The 25,690-nt window shown below is 43.0% G+C and overlaps 2 protein-coding genes across 4 annotated transcripts in view; both read left to right on the forward strand.

The window, feature by feature from the left end:
- The window catches only part of LOC309557592 (protein mono-ADP-ribosyltransferase PARP14-like), a 247,325-nt gene that overhangs the window by 156,288 nt on the left and 65,347 nt on the right, over window positions 1-25,690 (forward strand). The window lies entirely within an intron of this gene.
- LOC309557743 (protein mono-ADP-ribosyltransferase PARP14-like) overlaps window positions 1,831-25,690 on the forward strand; it is a gene marked incomplete at its 3' end in the record, with an annotated part of 53,742 nt that continues 29,882 nt past the window's right edge. Inside the window, exons 1-3 of the mRNA XM_082260514.1 lie at window positions 1,831-2,036; window positions 9,905-10,141; window positions 14,192-16,440. Coding sequence (XP_082116640.1) covers window positions 1,964-2,036; window positions 9,905-10,141; window positions 14,192-16,440 — 2,559 coding nt within the window. The 5' untranslated portion in view covers window positions 1,831-1,963. The remainder of the gene's footprint in view (window positions 2,037-9,904; window positions 10,142-14,191; window positions 16,441-25,690) is intronic.

Here is a 25,690-nt window from a genome sequence, read left to right on the forward strand (position 1 = left end):
GAAGATGCCTGGGGTCCAGAGCAGTCATGGGTGGAAGGGATTGTGTGGCAGGCCACACCCACTGTGATCTCCTTTTTTTCCCCCCTAATGCCTGGATGCTGATGCCCCTGTTTGATGATCTCACTGCAGGAGTGAGATGTAGACCTGCCTGCAGTTTGCAGGGGGGTACTAGAGCCAAGTGGGTGCTTCAGCTTAATACGGCAATGAAAGTTAGATACGTGTAATGGTGGAACGTTTATGGAATGGGGAGAAGATGAGGGCAGTGGAGGAGGTGGGGGGTTTCTTTGCAGAAGTTTAAAGCTGAAGAGGGGTGAAAGTAAGATGTCAATGGGGGAAGCAAAGGTAAGCAGCTGTGGAAAAGGGCTGAACATTGAATGTAGTGCACCCATGAACTCTGCACTCGCTGTGTAGCGCACTCCTGAGTTCAATGCCCCTTGGCGGGCGTTCATGTATGTTGGTCTGGGGGAGGGGGGGTTGTTTTGGGGAGGACATATTTGGGTTCATGCACCTATTCTCTGAGAAAAAAAGCACTGCACCTAACACCTAACATCCTGACATGAGAGTAGGAACTGATAGTTGTGCTGTTGATCTTGATGGAAAAATGGGGGGAAGGAAATATCATGAGCTAATTTTTAGAAATATTTTTTATTAGTTTTAGGAAGTGGTGTGATTTCCATACTTACATAACAGATTAGCATGTCACCAGCATAGAGATGGTATTAGGATCCATACAAGGATATCGCCCATCCCTAATTATCAGCAATGGTCATAGTGCCATTCAATATCTGCAAGTTTCAAGTAACAGTGAAAGGGCAAATGGGCAATATTTCCGAGCTGTCCACATATGGCCAGGGTGGGGGGAGGGTAAAATATGACAGGCAGAACATGTACTTATAGAAAGGTGAAACCAGCTGGCAATTGTCAAAATGAGAAATACAGACAAAGTGTAACAATTCTACAGGCTCACCTGAGTCAGGACAGCTGGCTGGAGGTAGGAGTGGAGCCCAGTGGCAAGGACTGCAGGCAGGTAGTAGGTGCAGGAAGTCTGGTGGAGGTGTGGTCAGACAATCCGGGTCGGGTACGGAAGTAGCAGTGCTGGATACCGGATGGACACTAGGTAATACTCTGACGAGGACACGGGTTCACCTGAGGTGCGGAAACTAAGTGCTAGCTGGTATTCACCAGAGCCCCTGATGGTGGGGTTGAACTGCGCTGCAAGCTAAAACCAGGTCACGGTCCCCAGGATCACCCAGCCAGGCAGAGTGCAGGTTCGGTCCGGAGGTGGAGAAGCAGACAAGGGATAACCAGAGAGAAGTCAGACGAACCAAAGGTCAGGGCGGGCAGCCGTAAGCGTGGTCAGACAATCCGGATCGGCAACGGTGGTAGCAGTTCAGTAGGTAGGGACAAAGCAGAAGAGTAGTCGGTAGTCAATTCTGGGTCAGTAGTGGTAGTAGGAAAAAGCAGCAGATGAGGAGAAGCTTGATCAAGGCTCAGGAGCTCAATAATCAGCAAGCTGGAGTGCAAGGGGCTGGACTTATATCGGGAAGTATGAGATATGTGGAATCAAGGGTGATGAGCAAGGCCTGACAAGACTAAGGTTGAATAATAGGCTTCAGGGAGGAATGTCCAGAGAGACAGGTTACGGGTTCGAATCCCAACACAAAGCTGAGAATGTTCTGGAGGAGGAAGGGGGACATTACTTGGACCCCTTTCTGGGATTTATATGTACATAACGGGTAAGATAGCTTTGTGTGATTGGAGATATTTGGGACAGAGCGATAATATGTCCACGTTTAATGCAGTTTTATACATTTTTCCACTTTTACGCACAGGAAAACCAACTCCAGAGAAAGAAGAGGTGTCACCCAGTCATTCGTCCTCTCCAGTTTTGATTAAAAACATCCAGGACAGCTTCACTCCGGAGATAATAAACCTTCTGGTGGAGAATATCAGTGAGAAATCCATGGATACGGACTTCTACATAGAGAGGATTCCGGAGATCCAATCTGCCGTCATCACCTTTACATGTGATATAGGTAAGACACCCAACAAAGACAATGATTTATGAACAACTCCATAACAACCAATCAAATTCCATATTTTATCTTTTAAGTGCTGCTTAGAGAACAGAAGATGATAAATGATTGGTTGGTATGCGCTGTAGAAATATTTATCTTCCTCAGTTTCACAATTAATCAGCCTGATTTGGTGTGAGGGGAGTTGCAGGGCCAACGTTTGGAGAATAACTTTCTTGGGAACTAGTCAGTAGTTCTTTAACACACTAGTCAGTCTTGTCAAGGTTCCTGACCCAAAATGGCCTTACCTTGTGAAGCCAATGTTTGCAGCACTATGGGGGGTAAAATAAATAGAATAATTGTGTACATGAACTGCCCTCCACAGATTGGAAATTACCATTTAATATAACTGACATCCAATCAGTGCCAAGCCAGGCAGGCGGCACGCATGTATATAGATGGGAGGGTGATGGCTTTTATCCATTTTATGATGCCCATCAGGCCCATTAATGGGACCTCTCCAAAGCTTCAGACAGCAAATTTCAGGCCCAGTCCATGTCGTAGCATGCTCTCTCCAATGTGTTTCCTACATGTTCCTCTGTGGTCCTGTTTTGCAGCCCATTCATGTGAACAGGCTACAAAATGCAAGTGCTACCTTTTTAGAACACACTGCACCAAATTGCACGGTAGTGCCGTAACATGCGATTTGGTGCACCACAACAGTTCATTGGCACCCACACGCTCTAACAAAGGCAGCGTGCTCACCTGCCACGCGCACAAGGAACACGCCTTTCCCTTACTGTGTTTTGGGGTGAACCAGCCCTCAAGCTGGATGGAGAAACTGAGCAAAATGTAAAAATTTCAATAGATTTAAAAAAAATTCTCCCATGTACATGAACATGAATAATGTTTCCCCATGTTTTGTCTGTTCTAAAAAACATTGATAGTACATTGAAGTAACCTGCATGCATTGCAAAAATGTACTGTATATTATTTACAACCCCAATTCCATAATAGTTGGGGCGCTGTGTAAAATCTCCATAAAACAGAATGTAATATTCTGCAAATCTCTTAAATCCGTATTTTATTTACAATAGAAAATATATCAAATGTTTAAACTGAGAAAATTGACCATTTTAAGAAATAAAATCAGGTCATTTTGAAATTGATGTCAGCAGCACGTCTAAAAAAAGTTGGGACAGGGCAACAAAAAGCCAGCAAAATAAGTAGTACTAACAAGGAAGAGCTGGAAGAACATTTTACATCTATTGAGGTTAATTGGGTACAAGTCAGTAACATGAGCGGGTATAAAAAGAGTAGGGATCGACCGATCGTGGGCAAGGCCAATATATCGAGTGCCGATATGCACTTTCCCCGATATATTGGAATCGGTCCCGGAGGTTACCGATATTGCCGATATTGTTGTGACGTCATTGCGTATGTTGCGCCACCTCCGCGCACTGAGACAGCTTCTGCCTTCTTAGGCTGCCTCCCTCATCCTCTTCTGGAGTCGGGGAGTCTCGGGACAGTGAGTGTACAGTGCACACAGTGTGTTTAACACAGCCACCACATACATACACCCACCCACAGCTGCCCAGTGCCAGCCAGCCAGCCACCCACACACCCACAGGCCTGTACCAGCCAGCCAACCAACCACAGGCCATGCCTGTACCAGCTAGCCAGCCATAGGCCCTTAGCTTGTACCAGCCAGACACCCACCACACAGGGTGCCAGCCAGCCAGCCACCCACCAAAGGGTACCAGCCAGCCACCCACCAAAGGTACCAGCCAGCCACCCACCAAAGGGTGCCAGCCAGCCACCAAAGGTGCCAGCCAACCACCCACCACAGAGTGCCAGCCACCCACTACAGGGTGCCAGCCAGCCACCCACCACAGGGTTCATTAACAGATTTGAGTAAAAAATTGTGTTTATTTTGCAAAACTTTTAATGTTCAAAATATCGGCCGATACCAATATGCAATGGCCAAAATATTGGTAACGAAAAACCGATATTGGTCGATCCCTAAAAAAGAGCATCTCAGAGAGTCAGAGTGTCTGAGAAGTAATGATGGGCAAAAGTTCACCAATATGTGAAAAGTTGCATCTAAAAATTGTCCAACAATTTCAGAATAATGATCCTCAACCTAAAATTGCAAAGTCTTTAAATCTATCATCATCTACCATACATACAGTGGGTACGGAAAGTATTCAGACCCCCATAAATTTTTCACTCTTTGTTATATTGCAGTCATTTGCTAAAATCATTTAAGTTCATTCTTCTTCCTCATGAATGTACACATAGCACCCCATACTGACAGAAAAACACAGAATTGTTGACATTGTTGCAGATTTATTAAAAAAGAAAAACTGAAATATCACATGGTCCTAAGTATTCAGACCCTTTGCTCAGTATTTAGTAGAAGCCCCCTTTTGATCTAATACAGCCAGGAGTCTTTTTGGGAAAGATGCAACAAGTCTTTCACACCTGGATTTGGGGATCCTCTGCCATTCCTCCTTGCAGATCCTCTCCAGTTCTGTCAGGTTGGATGGTAAACGTTGGTGGACAGCCATTTTTAGGTCTCTATAGAGATGCTCAATTGGGTTTAAGTCAGGGCTCTGGCTGGGCCATTCAAGAACAGTCACGGAGTTGTTGTGAAGCCAGTCCTTCGTTATTTTAGCTGTGTGCTTAGGGTCATTGTCTTGTTGGAAGGTAAACCTTCGGCCCAGTCTGAGGTCCAGAGCACTCTGGAGAAGGTTTTTCTCCAGGATATCCCTGTACTTGGCGGCATTCATCTTTCCCTCGATTGCAACCAGTCGTCCTGTCCCTGCAGCTGAAAAACACCCCCACAGCATGATGCTGCCACCACCATGCTTCACTGTTGGGACTGTATTGGACAGGTGATGAGCAGTGCCTGGTTTTCTCCACACATACCGCTTAGAATTAAGGCCAAAAAGTTCTATTTTGGTCTCATCAGACCAGAGAATCTTATTTCTCACCATCTTGGAGTCCTTCCGGTGTTTTTTAGCAAACTCCATGCGGGCTTTCATGTGTCTTACACTGAGGAGAGGCTTCCGTCGGGCCACTCTGCCATAAAGCCCCGACTGGTGGAGGGCTGCAGTGATGGTTGACTTTCTACAACTTTCTCCCATCTCCTGACTGCATCTCTGGAGCTCAGCCACAGGGATCTTTGGGTTCTTCTTTACCTCTCTCACCAAGGCTCTTCTCCCCCGATAGCTCAGTTTGGCCGGACGGCAAGCTCTAGGAAGGGTTCTGGTCGTCCCAAACGTCTTCCATTTGAGGATTATGGAGGCAACTGTGCTCTTAGGAACCTTAAGTGCAGCAGAAATCTTTTTGTAACCTTGGCCAGATCTGTGCCTTGCCACAATTCTGTCTCTGAGCTCTTCAGGCAGTTCCTTTGACCTCATGATTCTCATTTGCTCTGACATGCATTGTGATCTGGAAGGTCTTATATAGACAGGTGTGTGGCTTTCCTAATCAAGTCCAATCAGTATAATCAAACACAGCTGGACTCAAATGAAGGTGTAGAACCATCTCAAGGATGATCAGAAGAAATGGAAAGCACCTGAGTTAAATATATGAGTGTCACAGCAAAGGGTCTGAATACTTAGGACCATGTGATATTTCAGTTTTTCTTTTTCAATAAATCTGCAACAATGTCAACAATTCTGTGTTTTTCCGTCAATATGGGGAGCTGTGTGTACATTCATGAGGAAGAAGAATGAACTTAAATGATTTTAGCAAATGGCTGCAATATAACAAAGAGTGAAAAATGTAAAGAGGTCTGAATACTTTCCGTACCCACTGTATCATTGAAAGTTTCTGAGAATCTGGAGAAATCTTTGTGGGAAGGGACAAGGCCAAAATCCAATATTGGATGGCAGTTATCTTCAGGCCCACAGACGGCACTGCACCAGGCATGTTTGTGTGATGGACATCACTGCATGGGCTCAGGAATACTTCCACCAATCACTGTGAACACAGCTCACTGTGCCATCCAAAAATACAAGGTAAAGCTCTATCATGGGAAGAAGAAGCCATATCTGAACATCAGTTCAAAAACTTGCATTTCTGATGATATGGGGCATTAGTGCGTATTGAATGGGCAGCTTGCCCATCTAGAAAGACCCCATCAATGCTGAAAGATAGATCCAGGTGTTAGAGCAGCATATCCTTCCTTCCATACAATGTATTTTTCAGAGAAGACCTTCACCAGGAAATTGCTGAACCGCATAATGCATCTATGATATCAGCATGGCTTCCTAGAAGAAGAGTCTGGAGGCTTCACTGGCCTGTCTGCAGTCCAGACCTTTCACCAATTGAAATAAAAAAATACAACAAAGAAGACCCAGGACTGTTTAGCAGAATCCTTTATGCGGCAAGAATGGGACAACATTCCTCTCCCAAAACACCACCTCATTTCTTCAACATTTACGGAGTGTTGGTAAAAGAAGAGGGGAGGCTACTCCGTGCTAAACATGGCCCCCAACTTTTTTGAGACGTGTTGCTGCCATGAATTTCAAAATGATCTTTTTCAGTTTAAACATTTGATATGTTTTCTATTTTCTATTCTGAATAAAATCTGGGTTTATGAGATTTGCAAAATCATTGCATTATTTTTTTATGTAGGTTTTATATTGGGATTGGAAAAGGAAAACCCCAGCAAAGCATGATCCTAATTGCTACAGCAGGGGGAAAAAATTCCTTCCTTATCCCTCAAGAAGCAATCTGATATTCTCTGGATCAACTTTACCTATAAATATTAGTACCCAGCTACATTAATTACACCCAGGAAAGAATCCAGGCCTATTTTTTTTTTTTCTACGTAGGATATGGTAATCTTACAGGATTACCTGAACAAAATAATGGGGTGGGCCTCTACATGGCAAATGAGGTTTAATGTTGAAAAATGTAAGGTAATGCATTTGGGTGCCAGAAATATGAACTCAAGTTACTCGCTAGGGGGAGAACCTCTGGGAGAATCTAAGATGGAAAAGGACCTGGGGGTCCTAGTAGACAACAGGCTTGGCAGTGGCATGCAATGTCAAGCTGTTGCAAGCAAAGCCAACAAAATACTGGCATGTATAAAAAAGGGGATTCACTTCAGAAATAAAACGATAATTTTCCCACTCTACAAGGCTCGGGTCGGCCACATCTGGAGTATGCTGTCCAGTTCTGGGCATCAGTGTGTTCTGCTCCTACCTATCGCAGCGCTCCTTCAGTGTTACCCACAATTCTACCTCCTTCTCCCCATTGCCCCTTTCTGCGGGGGTTCCCCAAGGCTCTGTTCTTGGACCCCTTCTCTTCTCTATCTACACCGCCTCCCTCGGTCGCTTGATAACCGCCCATGGTTTCCAATACCATCTATACGCCGATGACACTCAAATCTATCTGTCTACTCCTCACCTCACTCCTTCAGTCTCCTTTCACATTGCTAACTTACTTACTGACATATCTACATGAATGTCGCACCACTTCCTCAAACTAAATCTCTCTAAAACTGAGCTGGTAATATCCGTCCCCCCCCCCCCGCCCGTGCCCCCCTCCATGACTTTTCCATCAAAACTAGTTATGAAACCATCAGTCCCTCCCCTCATGCCAGGGTACTAGGTGTAATCCTAGACTCTGACCTGTCCTTTCTGCCCCAAATCTAATCATTGTCAAAAACTTGTAGACTTCACCTCCGCAACATCTCAAAAATTCGCCCCTTTTTAACAACTGAAACCACCAAGCTACTCATTCACTCCCTTCTTATCTCTCGCCTCGACTACTGCAACTCCCTTCTCATAGGCCTACCACTTCATAGGCTATCCCCTCTTCAGTCTATCATGAATGCTGCTGCCAGGCTTATCCACCTTACCAACCGCTCAGCGTCTGCCTCCCCTCTCTGCAATTAAATTCAAAATACTAACCATAACATACAAAGCCATTCACAACTCTGCCCCGAGCTACATCACCAATCTTGTCTCCAAATATCACCCAAAACGTCCTCTCCGCTCCTCTCAAGACCTCATACTCTCAACTTCCTTGTCTCCTCCTCCCATGCTCGTCTCCAGGATTTCTCCAGGGCCTCTCCCATCCTCTGGAACTCTCTACCTCAACCTGTACGGCTATCTCCTATTCTAGCTGCTTTCAGGCGATCCCTGAAAACTCATCTCTTCAGGGAAGCCTATCACACCTCCAACTAATCTTCCATCAGCTCATTCCCTACTGTTACATCCTCTTGTACCACCTGCCCCACCCTATTAGATTGGAAGCTTTTCTGAGCAGGGCCCTCTTAATCCTCTTGTATTTTATTGCATTGTAACTGTATTGTCTCCCTCTAACATTGTAAAGCGCTGCGTAAACTGCTGGCGCTATAGAAATCCTGAATAATAATAATAATCAGTCCTCAGGAAGGATGTGCTGGAACTGGAGAGAGTCCAGAGAAGGGCAACAAAGATAATAAAGGGACTGGAGGATTTCAGCAAAGAGGAAAGACTGCAAGCATTACATTTATTCTCTCTGGAGAAGAGAAGATTGAGGGGGGATATGATATCAATGTACAAATACTGTACTGGTGACCCGAGCATAAGGAACAAACTATTCAGTGAAAGGAAAAATAAAAGAACTTACGGCCATTCGCTAAAATAAGAAGAGAAGCGGTTTAACCTTAAATTGTGTAAAAGGTTCTTTACCGTCAGAGCTGAAAGGATGTGGAATTCTCTTCCACAAGCAGTGGTATCAGCAAGGAGCATCAATAGTTTCAAAAAACTATTAGATGGGCACCTTAACAACCACAACATACAGGGGTATACAATGTACAACATACAGGGGTATACAATGTACAACTTACAGGGGTATACAATGTACAACATACAGGGGTATACAATGTACAGCATACAGGGGTATACAATGTACAACATACAGGGGGTATACAATGTACAACATACAGGGGGTATACAATGTACAACATACATGGGTATACAATGTACAACATACAGGGGGTATACAATGTACAACATACAGAGGTATACAATGTACAACATACAGGGGTATACAATGTACAACATACAGGGGTATACAATGTACAATATACAGGGGTATACAAGGTACAACATACAGGGGTATACAAGGTACAACATACAGGGGGTATACAATGTACAACATACAGGGGTATACAATGTACAACATACAGGGGTATACAATGTACAATATACAGGGGTATACAATGTACAACATACAGGGGTATACAATGTACAACATACAGGGGTATACAATGTACAACATACAGGGGGTATACAATGTACAACATACAGGGGGTATACAATGTACAACATACAGGGGTATACAATGTACAACATACAGGGGGTATACAATGTACAACATACAGAGGTATACAATGTACAACATACAGGGGTATACAATGTACAACATACAGGGGTATACAATGTACAACATACAGGGGGTATACAATGTACAACATACAGGGGTATACAATGTACAACATACAGGGGTATACAATGTACAATATACAGGGGTATACAATGTACAACATACAGGGGTATACAAGGTACAACATACAGGGGTATACAAGGTACAACATACAGGGGGTATACAATGTACAACATACAGGGGTATACAATGTACAACATACAGGGGTATACAATGTACAATATACAGGGGTATACAATGTACAACATACAGGGGGTATACAATGTACAACATACAGGGGTATACAAGGTACTATTGACACACACACACACTCATCATAGGTTGAACCGGATGGACTGGTGTTTTTTTTTTTTTAGCCTCACTAACTATGTAACTATGTAAGTTAATTTCAAGCATGTATCTACTTATTTACTGGGATGTGATGTCTCTTTTCACAGATATTGCAGATTTCATTGGAAAATTCTCCAGGAGCCCAAGAGTCAAACAGCATAAAATAACAGCAGAGAGCCTGGAAGAAACCAGAAGCGTCCGAGTGGAGGGGATCCCCCCCCATACACCGGAGGACATGGTCACACTTTACTTAGAGAGCCCAAGGAACGGAGGAGGGAATGTAGAAGATATGGAGATGTTTGCAGAGGAAAGGGCCGCGCTGGTCACATTTCACCAGACAGGAGGTGAGAGAGGGATAGATGATGATGATGGCACGGGGGGTAATGGATGGTAATACCTGGGGCAAGAGGGGGCAGATACTGTATATTGTCACCTTATGCAATAAATCAGGCACTGGCAGCGAGGGCCGCAGAGTCCTACCTACCGCAAAGAAATACTATAGCCCATTAAAAGATAAAAGAAAAGAGCCAGCTTTTCCTGCAATATCTACCCTCATTACATAGATTTCCTCTGATGTACTTTTTTTGTACCACGAGATGCACTTACTGTATATTTAAGTGCTGAACACATTCTTTAATGAGAGGCCACAGCTGTACTTTATGTTTCTTTAACTTCCCCAGAACATCACTGTAAAGGACACCTAAATCTCTAGTAGTCTAACCTCCCAGAGCTTAAGTTATATAGAAAATGGATTGGCTTAATTGTATTACTATTCCAAAATACACCGCTCAAAAAAAATGAAAAGAAAACTTTTTAATCTGAGTATAGCATCAAGTCAGTTAAACTCCTGGGATATTTATGTGGTCAGTTAAGTAGCAGAGGGGGTTGTTAATCGGTTTCAGCTGCTTTGTTTTTAATGAAATTAACAACAGGTGCACTAGATCGGCAACAATGGGACAACCTCCAAAACAGGAATGGTCTTACAGGTGGAGGTCACTGACATTTTTTTTCCCTACTCATCTTTTCTGACTGTTTTTCACTAGTTTTGCATTTGGCTGGGGTCAGTGTCACTACTGGTAGCATGAGGCCATACCTGGACCCTATAGAGGGGGTCAGTGTCACTACTGGTAGCATGAGGCCATACCTGGACCCTATAGAGGGGGTCAGTGTCACTACTGGTAGAATGAGGCCATACCTGGACCCTATAGAGGGGGTCAGTGCCACTACTGGTAGCATGAGGCCATACCTGGATCCTATAGAGGGGGTCAGTGTCACTACTGGTAGCATGAGGCCATACCTGGACCCTATAGAGGGGGTCAGTGTCACTACTGGTAGAATGAGGCCATACCTGGACCCTATAGAGGTGGTCAGTGTCACTACTGGTAGGATGAGGCCATACCTGGACCCTATAGAGGGGGTCAGTGTCACTACTGGTAGTATGAGGCCATACCTGGACCCTATAGAGGGGGTCAGTGTCACTACTGGTAGCATGAGGCCATACCTGGACCCTATAGAGGGGGGTCAGTGTCACTATTGGTAGCATGAGGCCATACCTGGACCCTATAGAGGGGGAGAGTGTCTCTACTGGTAGCATGAGGCCATACCTGGACCCTATAGAGGGGGTCAGTGTCACTACTGGTAGTATGAGGAGATACCTGGACCCTATAGAGGGGGTCAGTGTCACTACTGGTAGCATGAGGGGATACCTGGACCCTATAGAGGTTGCACAGGCAGTCCGACTCCTCCAGGATGACACATCAATACGTGCCATTGAATGAATGTGAATAACCTTCGTAGGAAAGGCTACCTATAGCGCTTGCTTGATAATTAACCTTTCAAATAGGGTACATAAATATTATGGTGCAAACAATGCAAATATGGTTCAAAGCTAAGTATTGGTGCTTACAAGTAAAGTGCATATATGTTTGGTGCAAAACAATGCAAATATGGTGCAAAACAATTTCTATAGCAAATAAATACAAAATCATATGCGATTAAGTGTTTGAATATACCAGTTCAATATAAAGTGCACATTGTATATAAATTATTTCATAAGTGCAAAAACTCAAGCTCATATAAAGTGCATGAGACGTGTAAAAGTCTCATAAGTGCTCCACACAGTTCATAAATAAAGGTGACTTTTTGTGAAACTGTTCAAAAACATATATCTCTGTGCAAAACGAGAGATAAGGTGCAGGTGCTCAGTGCCTGGCTTCCCAGTCAAAATTTGGTGTCACTCATAATTCCACCGTGGGTAATAGTAAGAATGGCTCACTCACCGGGACAAATGGGTCTTATTTGCCTTATGGCATTAAGACCAGATACGCTTAATTGGCCACCAGGGCCAAAGATGGGTCCCCCTCCGGGTATGGTACCTCCGCTTATTCAAATGGCAGTTATCGCTCCTCCTTTGCCCTCATCCAGTCGGGTATGTTAAAAAAAGGTGAGAGCTCCAGATAGTGCAGTATCGTTTAAGAAGTTTTATTTGCACATAACTTAATGTTATGACGTGCATTCCTACTGACGCGTTTCGTCACTGCGTTGACGTCTTCAGACCTCTGAAGACGTCAACGCAGTGACAAAACGCGTAATGTGGAACGCACGTCGTGACGTCACAGGAGCTGGGTGGAACGCAAACCTGTAGTCGCTCTCCACTCCACAGCTCCATCTGTGACGGCTTTTTAATCGTACATGTCTTTGACCGTGCAATCTTTGGCTTAATTTATAAAATAGTAAAATAGTAAAAAACGCTGTCACATAGAAGAGCTGTGGAGTGGAGAGCCAATGACGAAACGCGTTAGTTGGAATGCACGTTGTGACGTCACATGAGCTGGGTGGAACGCAAACCGGTAGTACCGCTCTCCATTCCAAAGCTCTTCTATGTGATGCCATTTTTTACTATTTTACTTGTTTCATTCCTGCAACTGGACCATGTGAACTGTTTCTTTGGATTTTTTGTGCAATAAAATACCTATTTAAACGTTACTGCACTATCTGGAGCTTTCCTTTTTAAACATATTCAGCCGGAGGAGGGCAGCGGAGGAGTGACACCATTGGAACAAAAAGGAGGCATCCATTCGGAGGGAACCCATCCCGGCTCTAGGGGTCACTTAAGCTTATGTGGTCTTAATGCCATAAGGTATATAAGACTCACTTGGTCTGGTGAGTGATCAATTTTATTACTAGCCACGGTGGAAAGTAAAAAATTACACCAGTGATTGATTGGAGAGCCTGGCACTGAGCACCTGCACCTTGCACTGCATTATCTTAATATATTTGAACTTTTTTCACAAGAAGTCACATTTGCACATGAACTGTATGGAATATTTATGAGATTATTCACATATCTCATGCACTACATATGAACATGAATTTTTCCGTTTCATATATATTTTTTATATAATTTTTTATATTTTTATATATTTATTATTTTTAGTGTGTAATCTATTGAACGAGCAATTTTGTTCTGTTGTATATCACTTATATTTGCTCCCTTGGATTTTTGCACAACTTTATGCACTTAAATATTTTTTCTGAAATATTATAGGATTGTTCATAATCTATATTATATATTTGCACTTTATAATTGAGCAAGCGTTATAGGTAATCCTACATCAAGGTTACTTTACACACAATATAAACAAAGGGCCAGTTTGCTTTGGGCAGACTACGGCCATTATGACTAGAAAATGTCCCGACATGACAATGTCCCATGTTTGGTGTCAGTAAGAGGGATTGTCCTCCATCATTTGTGTCATTGGGCAGATTGATGCTCCATCGTTAGTGTCATTGGGAAGAATTGTGCCCCATCATTGGTGTCATTGGAAGGAATAGTGCCCCACTGTTGGTGTCATTGGGAGGAACTGTGCCCCTTCGTTGGTGTCAGTGGGGGGAATTATGCCCTATTGTTGGTGTCAATGGATGAAATATTGCCCCAAGGGCCAGATAAAAGCAAGTAAAGGGCCGAATCTGGCCCCCAGGCTGCAGTTTGGGGACCACTGCTATAGAGCAGTCTTTCTCAACCTTTTTGCCCCAGAGAAAACCTTGAATTAATTTTCAGGTCTTGAAGAACCACTGCTAAAACCAATTCATTGACGGTCAGTGGGAAAAAAGCCCCTTACATTGGTGGCCATCCTTTCAGACAACGAAAAAGATCATTGATGTCATGAAGATGGCTAGGTCAGGTGGCGTTGGACCCAAAACTAGGCAGGCATCATCAAATGGGAGTTTAATCAGCCAAAGTTCGAGGAACCCTAGCTGAGAATGACTGCTATGAGATAGTAATCATATTATATGTGTTGCCAAGAGGGCTGACACTATTTCTGATGTATTCGTGCTTATTACTACCTCTCTTACCTTCTAACTAACAAGTACTATATTTCTCTTTATTGCAGTTCTAAAGACGGTGATGACAAAGCAGCATATGCTCAATAATAACAAAATATCCATGTACCCATATTACCCATCCATTGGACATTGCTTGTATGGAAAGGAAGGCCCTCATATAGAAATACCTGATTCGGTAGAAATCCCCATCAGTCATCATATACTGGCATTTATTTTGAAGGAGAAGGATGGACAGATAAAACTAAATGTTGAACAAGCAATGGCAGATGTTTCCTGTGATATCACATGGCCGAATGTAGACCACCCCACTCCTGTCATCAAACTTTCTTTGTCTAGGAACCTCTCCAGTCATCGCCGAACCTTGGCAAAGATCATTCCAACATGGAGCGATAACGTCCACAACAAATTTAAAGCTTTTATTTCACAGTATAAAGCTGCAGAGTGTGACCTGAAGCCACCAGTGTGGGAATCCATCAAAGAAAAGATGTCTAGTTCATCATATGATGGAGTCCTCATAAAACCAGACTTAGCTGCAGAGAAGGCTTTCATTGTGGGTATTTCAGAAGATGTTATGAAGGTTGAGCCAATATTCAGAAAACTGGTAGAAGAAACCACCAGACAGCTGAGCAGAGTGGAGGATGAGGTGCCTCTGGAACCCGAAGCTTATAAATTAATGTTGTCACATGGCCTGGAGAAAAGCATCCTGGAAGATTCTCCACATGTGAAGCTTAGTTATAATGGAACTTCTAAGGCAGTCACAATTTATGGGCCAAGAGATGAAGTTCTCACTGCCAAATGTGAAATTCTCAATATTAAGCAAGGCCTGAACTACAAATTCATTCCCCTCGATCCACACATTATCAAGTTTCTGAAGGCAGCGGACAATGGAGAATTGTCATGTAGTCTTCTTATGAAAAACAACATAAAAGCAGCTTTTCAGGTGAAAGATAATGAAGTCATGTTAACTAGTTACTCCGATAAAGATTTGAGAAATGGTGAAGAAGCCATAAAGAAGGAATTGGTCTGTAAGCGGATTTCTGTTCAGGATAAAAGTGTCACTCAAAGTCCGGAGTGGAAAAATCTGAAGAGCTTCCTAAAGGAGATGTTTAATGCTGATGGGATGACAATTTCCATAGAGGAGTTCCCTGTGAGAGATGGAGCTGAGGTGGTGATCACTGGTCTATCCTCACCTGCAGAAGAAACCTACCAGCAGATCCATGACTTTGTAGAGAAGAACACTATGGTGGAGAAGGACATCAAGCTGAAGTCATTGGCAGTGTTGAAGTTCATGGAGGAAAAAGGGAAGCAGGAATGGGATAGAATAATACAGAATGTGAAGGTTGTGAAGAAACAGAACTTCATCTCCTTGTCTGGCCCTAAGCTCTATGTAGAGGAAGCCGAAACCAGCATAAGAAAAATTATTTCCAAAATGTATGCTGACACCTTATACATCGATAAACCTGGGGCCAAAAAACTCTTTATTGAAAATGAAGATATGTATGGTAGTACAGTATGGAACCAACATAAGTGTGTGATGCACTTACAGAAGGAAGTAGATGAGAGCATTTCCACTCTAAATGAGCTCCATTGCCAAATCAACCTCCAGAATGGAGCCACAATGATTATATATAAAGGGGATCTGTGCCAACACAATGCTAATGTCATCATAATTGCCTCAAATAAGAATTTAAAGCCAACTGGGGGACCAGCACTGGCTTTGGTGAAAGCAGCAGGATCCAGTCTTCAGAAAGAATGTGAACGCATTGTTCAGAATGACAGGGAGCTCGAGCCTGGAGAGTGTGTCATGACTGATGTGAGTAATTTACCGTGTAAGAAGGTAATTCATGCAATTGTTCCCAAATTGGATAAGAAAGGAAATTCAAAATGTGAGCGTCTTCTACGGAAAGTGATAACCAAGAGCTTGGAGATGGCTGCAGGGAATGGTCAAAGGTCTGTTGCACTGTCTGTTAGTGACTTTGCTACTTCTGGGTGTCCTTTTGACCTGTGTGCCCAAAACATTGTAAAATCTATAAAATCATACACAGAAAACCAAGATGAAACCAATACCATCAAAAACATCCATCTTGTGGACAGCAATGAAGGCATTCTAAAGACTATCACTAAATTAGTGAATGAAGAGTTTGAACATGTCCAGGTTCCTTCGAAACATGGCTTGAAAAAGAAGAAGACGACTCCAAAGAAAGTAGAAAGGACGAACAAAGCCAACGATCAAATGGTGACCACCAAGGAAGGGTTGAACATCACTATAAAACAAGGAAATATTGAAGATGCAAAGGTAAGTTCTAATCAGTTCAGGTTTCCTCAATATTTTAAATGCAAGGTAAGGAATTATTAAACTTAGTATCAAAAAGATGGCTGTATATAGGTAGAACTGTGACTGAATCTTCATGGGGGGCTGCGTTATGTCTGCTGAGGGCCACACCTAATTAAATCCGGTAAAAGATTATGGCATTTTGAAACCTAAAGTTGAATTCCAGGTATGGTAATTTTTACATAGTTATATTGGACCAGCTTGGATGTATCTGCCAAACCTGTGGGACCCTCGTGAAAGCTGGATATCACTGTGTTAAACATCACTACTAGAGTGATTCCCACTAGCTTCTGAGTCCCATGATGAGCTGCTGTCCTGCGGTGAGGAAAGGAGCCACAAAACATTTCCAGAAGTTTTTAACTTCAACATTATATAAGGAAGTACTGTATAACTTATCAACTGGAGAACATCATGTGGGCGGGGTTTACTGCGCCCTTGCGTGTAGGGTAACACCTAGCCTGAAGGCATGCTCGTCAATGCCCAAGACCAGGGGAGGCTATGGTCATGGGAAAAAAATCAAACATTAAGGCAGCCCCCCCAACTCAGACATGAGGCCCCAGTGTGCAGTAAAAAAGGAAATTCAAAAAGTGAGCGCACAGTGTTCCTCTGCGTGATGTCTTGCCCCATGTCACTACACACACACACATATCTGATGTATGTTGCATTAGGAGGGACATGCAGAGCTTGTGCCTACTCCACCAGTCCAACATACCTCTGTTACCTCACTCCCAGTAACAGAATGGGGCCCCATGCGGGCTCATTAACTCTTTCCTTCCCGTACCTAGTAATCAGGTCATAGATCTCCTTAACACTAGTCTGCTCTTGGTGACCGAATAAGATACCAGAGAATCCATTGCCCAACCAAGTACCACACCAAACAACATGTTACTGTAACAGTTCTTCTCTTACCCATGGCAACTACTTCCTATTCCTTGTCTTACCAGTTACCTTTATGGTGGTGTTACACAAACCACATAGCTCTGTTACGAACCTAGGTTCTTTAGGAATAAGCCAAGATCCAACATGCACCACTTTGAATACAGTCAGGTCCATAAATATTGGGACATCGACACAATTCTAATCTTTTTGGCTCTATACACCACCACAATGGATTTGAAATGAAACAAACAAGATGTGCTTTAACTGCAGACTGTCAGCTTTAATTCGAGGGTATTTATATCCAAATTAGGTGAGCGGTGTAGGAATTACAACAGTTTGTATATGTGCCTCCCACTTTTTAAGGGACCAAAACGAATGGGACAGATTAACAATCATAAATCAAACTTTCACTTTTTAATACTTGGTTACAAATCCTTTGCAGTCAATTACAGCCTGAAGTCTGGAACGCATAGACATCACCAGACGCTGGGTTTCATCCCTGGTGATGCTCTGCCAGGCCTCTACTGCAACTGTCTTCAGTTCCTGCTTGTTCTTGGGGCATTTTCCCTTCAGTTTTGTCTTCAGCAAGTGAATTGCATGCTCAATCGGATTCAGGTCAGGTGATTGCCTTGGCCATTGCATAACATTCCACTTCTTTCCCTTAAAAAACTCTTTGGTTTCTTTCGCAGTATACTTCGGGTCATTGTCCATCTGCACTGTGAAGCGCCGTCCAATGAGTTCTGAAGCATGTGGCTGAATATGAGCAGATAATAATCCCCGAAACACTTCAGAATTCATCCTGCTGCTTTTGTCAGCAGTCACATCATCAGCAAATGCAAGAGAACCAGTTCCATTGGCAGCCATACATGCCCACATCATGGCACTACCACCACCATGCTTCACTGATGAGGTGGTATGCTTTGGATCATGAGCAGTTCCTTTCCTTCTCCATACTCTTCTCTTCCCATCACTCTTCTACAAGTTGATCTTGGTTTCATCTGTCCATAGGATGTTGTTCCAGAACTGTGAAGGCTTTTTAGATTTTGTTTGGCGTACTCTAATCTGGCCTTCCGGTTTTTGAGGCTCACCAATGGTTTACATCTTGTGGTGAACCCTCTGTATTCACTCTGGTGAAGTCTTCTCTTGATTGTTGACTTTGACACACACACACCTACCTCCTGGAGAGTGTTCCTGATCTGACACACATACACCTACCTCCTGGAGAGTGATCTTGATCTGGCTAACTGTTGTGAAGGGTGTTTTCCTCACCAGGGAAAAAATTCTTCGGTCATCCACCACAGTTGTTTTCCGTGGTCTTCCGGGTCTTTTGGTGTTGCTGAGCTCACCGGTGCGTTCTTTCTTTTTAAGGATGTTCCAAACAGTTGATTTGGCCACACCTAATGTTTTTGTTATCTGTATGATGGGTTTGTTTTGTTTTTCAGCCTAATGATGGCTTGCTTCACTGATAGTGACAGCTCTTTGGATCTCATATTGAGAGTTGACAGCAACAGATTCCAAATGCAAATAGCACACTTGAAATGAACTCTGGACCTTTATCTGCTCCTTGTAAATGGGATAATAAGGGAATAACACACACCTGGCCATGGAACAGCTGAGCATACAATTGTCCCATTACTTTTGGTCCCTTAAAAAGTGGGAGGCATATATACAAACTGTTGTAATTCCTACACCGTTCACCTGATTTGGATGTAAATACCCTCAAATTAAAGCTGAAAGTCTGCAGTTAAAGCACATCTTGTTTGTTTCATTTCAAATCCATTGTGGTGGTGTATAGAGCCAAAAAGATTAGAATTGTGTCGATGTCCCAATATTTATGGACGGGACTATAACTTCAGACCAGACTCAAAGCAGTTGAGACAACTTTACTGTAAATTTGGCATAACAGATGTAACAGAGTAAACCATCCTTTCCGTAAATAACACTAAATGTGGTTGCTCGAGTGTACCTGCACAGGTAAAGTCCTTTTGGGTGAAGTTCATAATTGGAGAATCCAGAATGGAGGTGTCCACTGTTAGGGGGTCCCGATGAGTCGGTGTTCCTGGAGTATACCACAGGTCCCATTCTCTCTCCCGCTCTGCTCTCTCGGGACCTGAACCTCTCCCCTTTTATAATGCATGGGAAGGGAGACCAGACCCCAAAAAAGCCCACGTACTTGGCCAGGGAAGATGGTAAAACATGAACCCCTTCCTCCTGCTTGGTCTGCTGAGCTAGCTAACTAAACACAGTAGGCAACCTGTCTACAAGCATGGTGAGCATTCTGTTTTTTTTTTTTTAAAACGAACCCCAGATATGGATTGTATTGCATAGGTACATTGTTCCAACATGGACCAATATAAATATGCCTATGCCATACCTGTGAGACTGCTGTAGAAGCAGAGCATTACCTAAATAATTATGCTTTCAGAAAGTATCAGTCTATAGGAACTGCCTTCATAACTATCAGTGGATAATATGTATCATGGGGTCTTGGTGGTTTGGTGCAGAACTGAACGCATGGCTGAAACATGAAGAGTGCAAAAATGACAGTATTGCATTTTCAAAGTGCAGGATGACCACTCACAAACATCTATGCCGCGTAGTAACATATCACAAGATGTGACATTCTACAGTACTGCCAATAAACAAAGATGTGAGCCAAGGAACATAAGTCACGAAGATTGCCTAATGAACTTGACAGAAATGTATGAAGTTTAGACCCCTGGCCTTTATTTAAATATATATATATATATATATATACACACACACTTTATACTTTATATAAAATGTGTAGTTATCTACACTTATACAGTGCATCCAGAAAGTATTCACAGCGCTTCCCTTTTTCCACATTTTGTTATGTTACAGCCTTATTCCAAAATGGATTTTATTCAATATTTTCCTCAAAATTCTACAAATCCCCCATTAATGACAACATAAAATAAGTTTGTTTGGAATCTTTGCAATTTTTTAAAAACAAAAAAACAAAAAAAAAAAATCCTGTGTACATAAGTATTCACACCCTTTGCCATGACACTCAAAATTGAGCTCAGGTGCATCCTGTTTCCACTGATCATCCTTGAGATGTTTCTACAACTTGATTAGAGTCCACCTGTGGTAAATTCAGGTGATTGGACATGATTTGGAAAGGCACACACCTGTCTATATAAGGTTCCACAGTTAACAGTGCATGTCAGAGCACAAACCAAGCCATGAAGTCCAAGAAATTGTCTGTAGACCTCGGAGACAGGATTGTATGGAGGCAGAGATCTGGGGAAGGGTACAGAAACATTTCTGCAGCATTGAAGGTCCCAATGAGCACAGTGGCCTCCATCATCTGTAAATGCAAGAAGTTTGGAACCACCAGGACTCTTCCTAGAACGAACGGCTGGCTAAACTGAGTGATCGGGGGAGAAGAGCCTTAGTCAGGGAGGTGACCAAGAACCCGATGGTCACTTTGACAGAGCTTCAGCATTTCTCTTTGGAGAAAGGAGAACTTTCCAGAAGAACAACCATCTGTGCAGCACTCCACCAATCAGGCCTGTATGGGAGTGGCCAGATGGAAGCCACTCCTCAATATAAGGCACATGACAGCCCGCCTCGAGTTTGCCAAAAGGAACCTGAAGGACTCTCAGACCATGTGAAACAAAATGATCTGGTCTAAAGAAACAAAGATAGAACTTTTTGGCCTGAATGGCAAACCTCATGTCGGGAGGAAACCAGGTACCACTCATCACCTGGCCAATACCATCTATACATATAAAGTACAAGTGTCTCTGCGTCCAGTCCCTGTGTCCGTGGGATTGCGCTACTGTGCATGTGCCCCACGGACAGCCGTTGGGACTTGGAGAGCAGAGACTTCCGGCGGCCGGTGTCCTGTCGGATAATGCCTTCCGTTGAAAAATGTATCTGACGGACTGTGCATGTGCGGTAAATGACGTCACTCCAGCTGACTGCTCCGCTCAGCTGGGGTTGACGTAATTATTGCGCGTGCGCAGTCCGTCAGTTGCATTTTTCGGCGGGAGACAGTGCGGGAAGAACAGCTGACTGAGAAGAGGCGGGGAGGCATTATCCGACAAGACAGCGGCCGTGTAATGAATTCATTAAAAGCAGCTCCTAAGTACACTAAATAATAATAATAAAAAGTAAATAATAAAAAATAAGAAATTAAGAAATACTAAATATAACGAAATACTAAAGATACATATTAAAAACCAAATATGAAATATTAGTATTAAAAAAAAATATATATATATACATATATATATATATATATGTATATATAATTTTTTTTAACGTCATGCGCAGTCTGTCAGATGCATTTTTTGACGGAAGGCGTTATCCGACTGGACACCGGGCGAAACTGTTGAAGCGGCGGGTGTGCGTGGGCACGCGGCGGGTGCGCGCTCGCGTGGACTTACTGCTAAGTGGCAGCGGCCGTTACAAGTGGCGGTCGGGCGAGCAATGTCATGCGAGAGCCACTCGGTCAGCTCTGGCAACAGGGACGCTATGCGCAGAGCTGACTACGTCATGCGGCTCTCCCGTTGTTAGAAAAAAAGAACGAGATAAGCGAGAGCCGCTCAGTCAGCTGTGCGCATGTCCCTGATGTTGCTAGGGCAACAGGGACGCAGAGCTGACAGAGGCTTTCGCTTATCTCGTTCTTTTTTTCTAACAATGCGAGAGCCACATGACGTAGTCAGATCTGCGCATAGCGTCCCTGTTGCCCTAGCAACATCGAGGACACGCGCAGAGCTGACCGAGCGGAACAAGTCGCCTTCACTGCTCCTATCTTTGGATGCGGAGAAGGCGTTCGACAGGATCCATTGGGGCTACTTAGAAGCAGTTTTGGGTAAGTTTGGGATAGAGGGATGGCTGAAAAAGAATATAATGGCTCTTTATTCTGCGCCAACAGCGAATGTATCATTATCTGGATTATTATCTAAAAATCTAAAACCATTGGGATAACCAATGGGACGAGGCAGGGATGTCCCCTTTCGCCAGTTTTCTTCGCGTTGCTTATGGAGCCTTTTGCTCAGAGCGTTAGGGACAACGCGGGGATAACTGGCTGGAGGGTCGCTGAAATAGAACATAAGATCAGCTTGTTTGCTGATGACGTTATGTTAATCATCACAAACCCACTCTCTTCCTTGATAGAGGTTGAGAGAATGATAAATTAATTTAGCACAGTGTCATTTTATAAATTAAATATTACAAAATCACAAATTATGGGCATTAATATCACCACTTTGGCACAAAAACGGATAAAAGCGAAATTTTCATTTGCATGGTCTCCATGTATACCTTTCTTGGGGATTATCCTAACCCCACATACTTCCCAGCTTTACGATCATAATTATAAACCGTTTTTGGATAACCTATCATTACAAGCTAGGGATTTAAAAATACAAGACTTGACCACAGCAGGAAGAGTGGCTACGTTAAAAATGATTATTTTGCCTAAATTACTTTACTTGTTCCGTACATTGCCAATTACCCTTCCATCTCAATATTGCACTTCGGTTCAAAAGCAATTTAACCAAATTATATGGCAAGGGAAACCACCTCGATGCTCATCCCTTATTATGAGGAGACATAGGAGGCATGGAGGGATGGGGGTCCCTTCGGTTCTCGCATATTATAGAGCATCTTTCCTTGACCAACTGAAGTATTGGTGGTCTCCTGAGCAGCATAAAAGATGGCTGAGAATAGAGATGAACGACTGTAAACAGGAGAACCTTAGAATCACAATGTTGGCTGTAATATTAGGAGCCGAGGTCCCTGTTATACAATCTATAGTGGTTAACAGCCCTAACAGTCTGGGCAGAAATTGTAGAAAAGCTACTAGAACATGGGATGATGTGCGAATTCCCCACTCCACTGGCAGTTCTTTCGTGCTTTATCCCTAACCTTGATATAAACCTATGGTTAAGAAGTGGTGTTGATAGTTTGAAAGATTTGTATAGCGACACAGGTATCTATTCATTTGAGAGTTTGACAGATCGGTACAAAATACCACCATCAGCATTAATGAGCTATTATCAAATACGTTCGTTTTTACAGAAGAACAATCTCACTTTATATCTTAAATTACCAACTACTATGTATAAATTGTATCAAGAACCAATGACTACCTCTAATGGTATTTCAATTATCTACGATATATTGAATAAACATAATATTTACTCTAAATCCACTACTGTTTTGAAATGGGAGAGAATATTGGGGAAAGTTTTTCCCGAAATAAGCTGGTTGAAAGCCTTTGATATTACATACATCTCATTCAAATGTATCAACCATTGGGAGTTATACCAAAAAATCTTGAATTTTTGGTATTTAACTCCCATGAAATTGTCGAGATTCTATTCCTCAACATCAGCATTATGTTGGAGAGAATGCGGTGAGCAAGGATCGTTATTTCATATAATTTGGGACTGCAGATCGATTAGAGCATTTTGGTACAGAATATTCTCCCTGGTATCAGAACTGGTGGGAAAAAATATAGTCCCAAACTCTGAAATGGCGATCCTTCACTTAAATATATACGAGATTCCCCTGGAGTTCCGAGTAGTAGTTATGCATCTCTTATTAGCGGCAAAGCTTTAATCACTAGAAGATGGAACTCTCAGGAGGTACCAACTCCATCCGACGCGGTTGAATTATTAAATCAACAATGTCAGATGGAAAAAATTGTGGCTACCTTAAGTGCAACAAAGAAAATGTTTGAAGTTAGTTGGAAATCATGGTTAAATAATAGAAGATGCATAGTAACATTGGAATAGGATTAAAGCAGCTGGGATAATATAAATATCGTTAGGCAGTTTTAGACTTGCTTTACCTCCCTCCATAAAAATTAATGTTAAATGAGAGAGATTTGAAATAACAGTATTCTAAATATGGTAACCCCCTGAGTGGGGGTCAAAACTATACTGGAAGGAAGGGGAGGAGTGGTTGTTTTTTTTTTTTTTCTCTTCCTTTTCCTCTGGTAGTATAATGTTATAACTGACAAATTTACTGCAACAATGTTGTTCTTGTTTTTGCTACTGGATTTTGTACTATTTTTTTGTGGTTTGTATATTATTTTGTTATGTGAAAAATTACAATAAAGAGATATTGAAATTGGAACAAGTCTGTTTTTACAAATGTTTGACCACATATGTTCTAGCGCCCGTTAATTTAACGAGCTTAATGTCTAGTCCCTACAGTAAAGCATGGTGAAGAACTGGGAGACTAGTCAGGATTGAGGGAAAGATGAATGCAGCAATGTACAGAGACATCCTTGATGAAAACCTTCTCCAGAGCGCTCTGGACCTCAGACTGGGGTGAAGGTTCATCTTCCAACAGGACAACAACCTTAAGCACACAGCCAAGATAACAAAGGAGTGCCTATGGGACAACTCTGTGAATGTCCTTGAGTGGCCCAGCCAGAGACCAAACTTGAACCAGATTGAAAATCTGTGGAGAGATCTGAAAATGGCTGTGCACCGACCCTCCCCCATCCAACCTAATGGAGCTTGAGAAGTCCTGGAAAGAAGAATGGGAGAAACTGCCCAAAAATAGGAGTGCCAAGCTTGTAGCATCATACTCAGAAATACTGGAGGCTGGAATTGGTGCCAAAGGAGCTTCACCAAAGTATTGATCAAAGGGTGTGAATACTTATGTACATGGGATTTTGTTTATGTTTTATTTTAAATAAATTTGCAAAAATTTCAAACAAACTTCTTTCACGTTGTCATTATGGGGGATTGTTTGTAGAATTTTGAGAATAAGACTGTAAGGCTTCTTTCACACGGTCCGCCTCCGTAGGCGGATCCGTGTTGCTCAGCGGGGATCGATCCGCGATCCCCGCTGAGCCGGCGGATGACAGCTCCGTCTCCGCTTGCAGAGCGGAGAGGGAGGTGTCTCAGCACCCGCTGCCCTCTATGGGGGATCGGAGGAGAGCGGACCGCCTGTCCGCTCTCATCAGATCCGCTCCGATTACTGAACGGATGGAAAAATAGGGTTTCCATCCGTCCAGATTTCAGCACAGGATCGGATGCGGATGGCAGCGGGTGTCAGCGGAGGTGTCTCCGCTGACACCCGCTGCCCCATAGAGCTGCATGGAGGATCCGATCAGATCCGCCTAAAAAACTGACAGGCGGATCTGATCGGACCGCCCGTGTGAAAGAGCCCTAACATAACAAAATGTGAAAAAAGTGAAGCGCTGTGAATACTTTCTGGATGCACTGTACATATATTCATTAAATGTTTCATTGACCTGGATAGCTTACAGTGACAGTCATGTGAAAAAAATAGAAATTTTTGAACAGGTAGACATTAGATCTTTATTCAAACAATGCCT

Source organism: Pelophylax lessonae (genome assembly GCF_965119305.1).
Source record: "Pelophylax lessonae genome assembly, chromosome: 6".
NCBI classification, from domain to species: domain Eukaryota; kingdom Metazoa; phylum Chordata; class Amphibia; order Anura; family Ranidae; genus Pelophylax; species Pelophylax lessonae.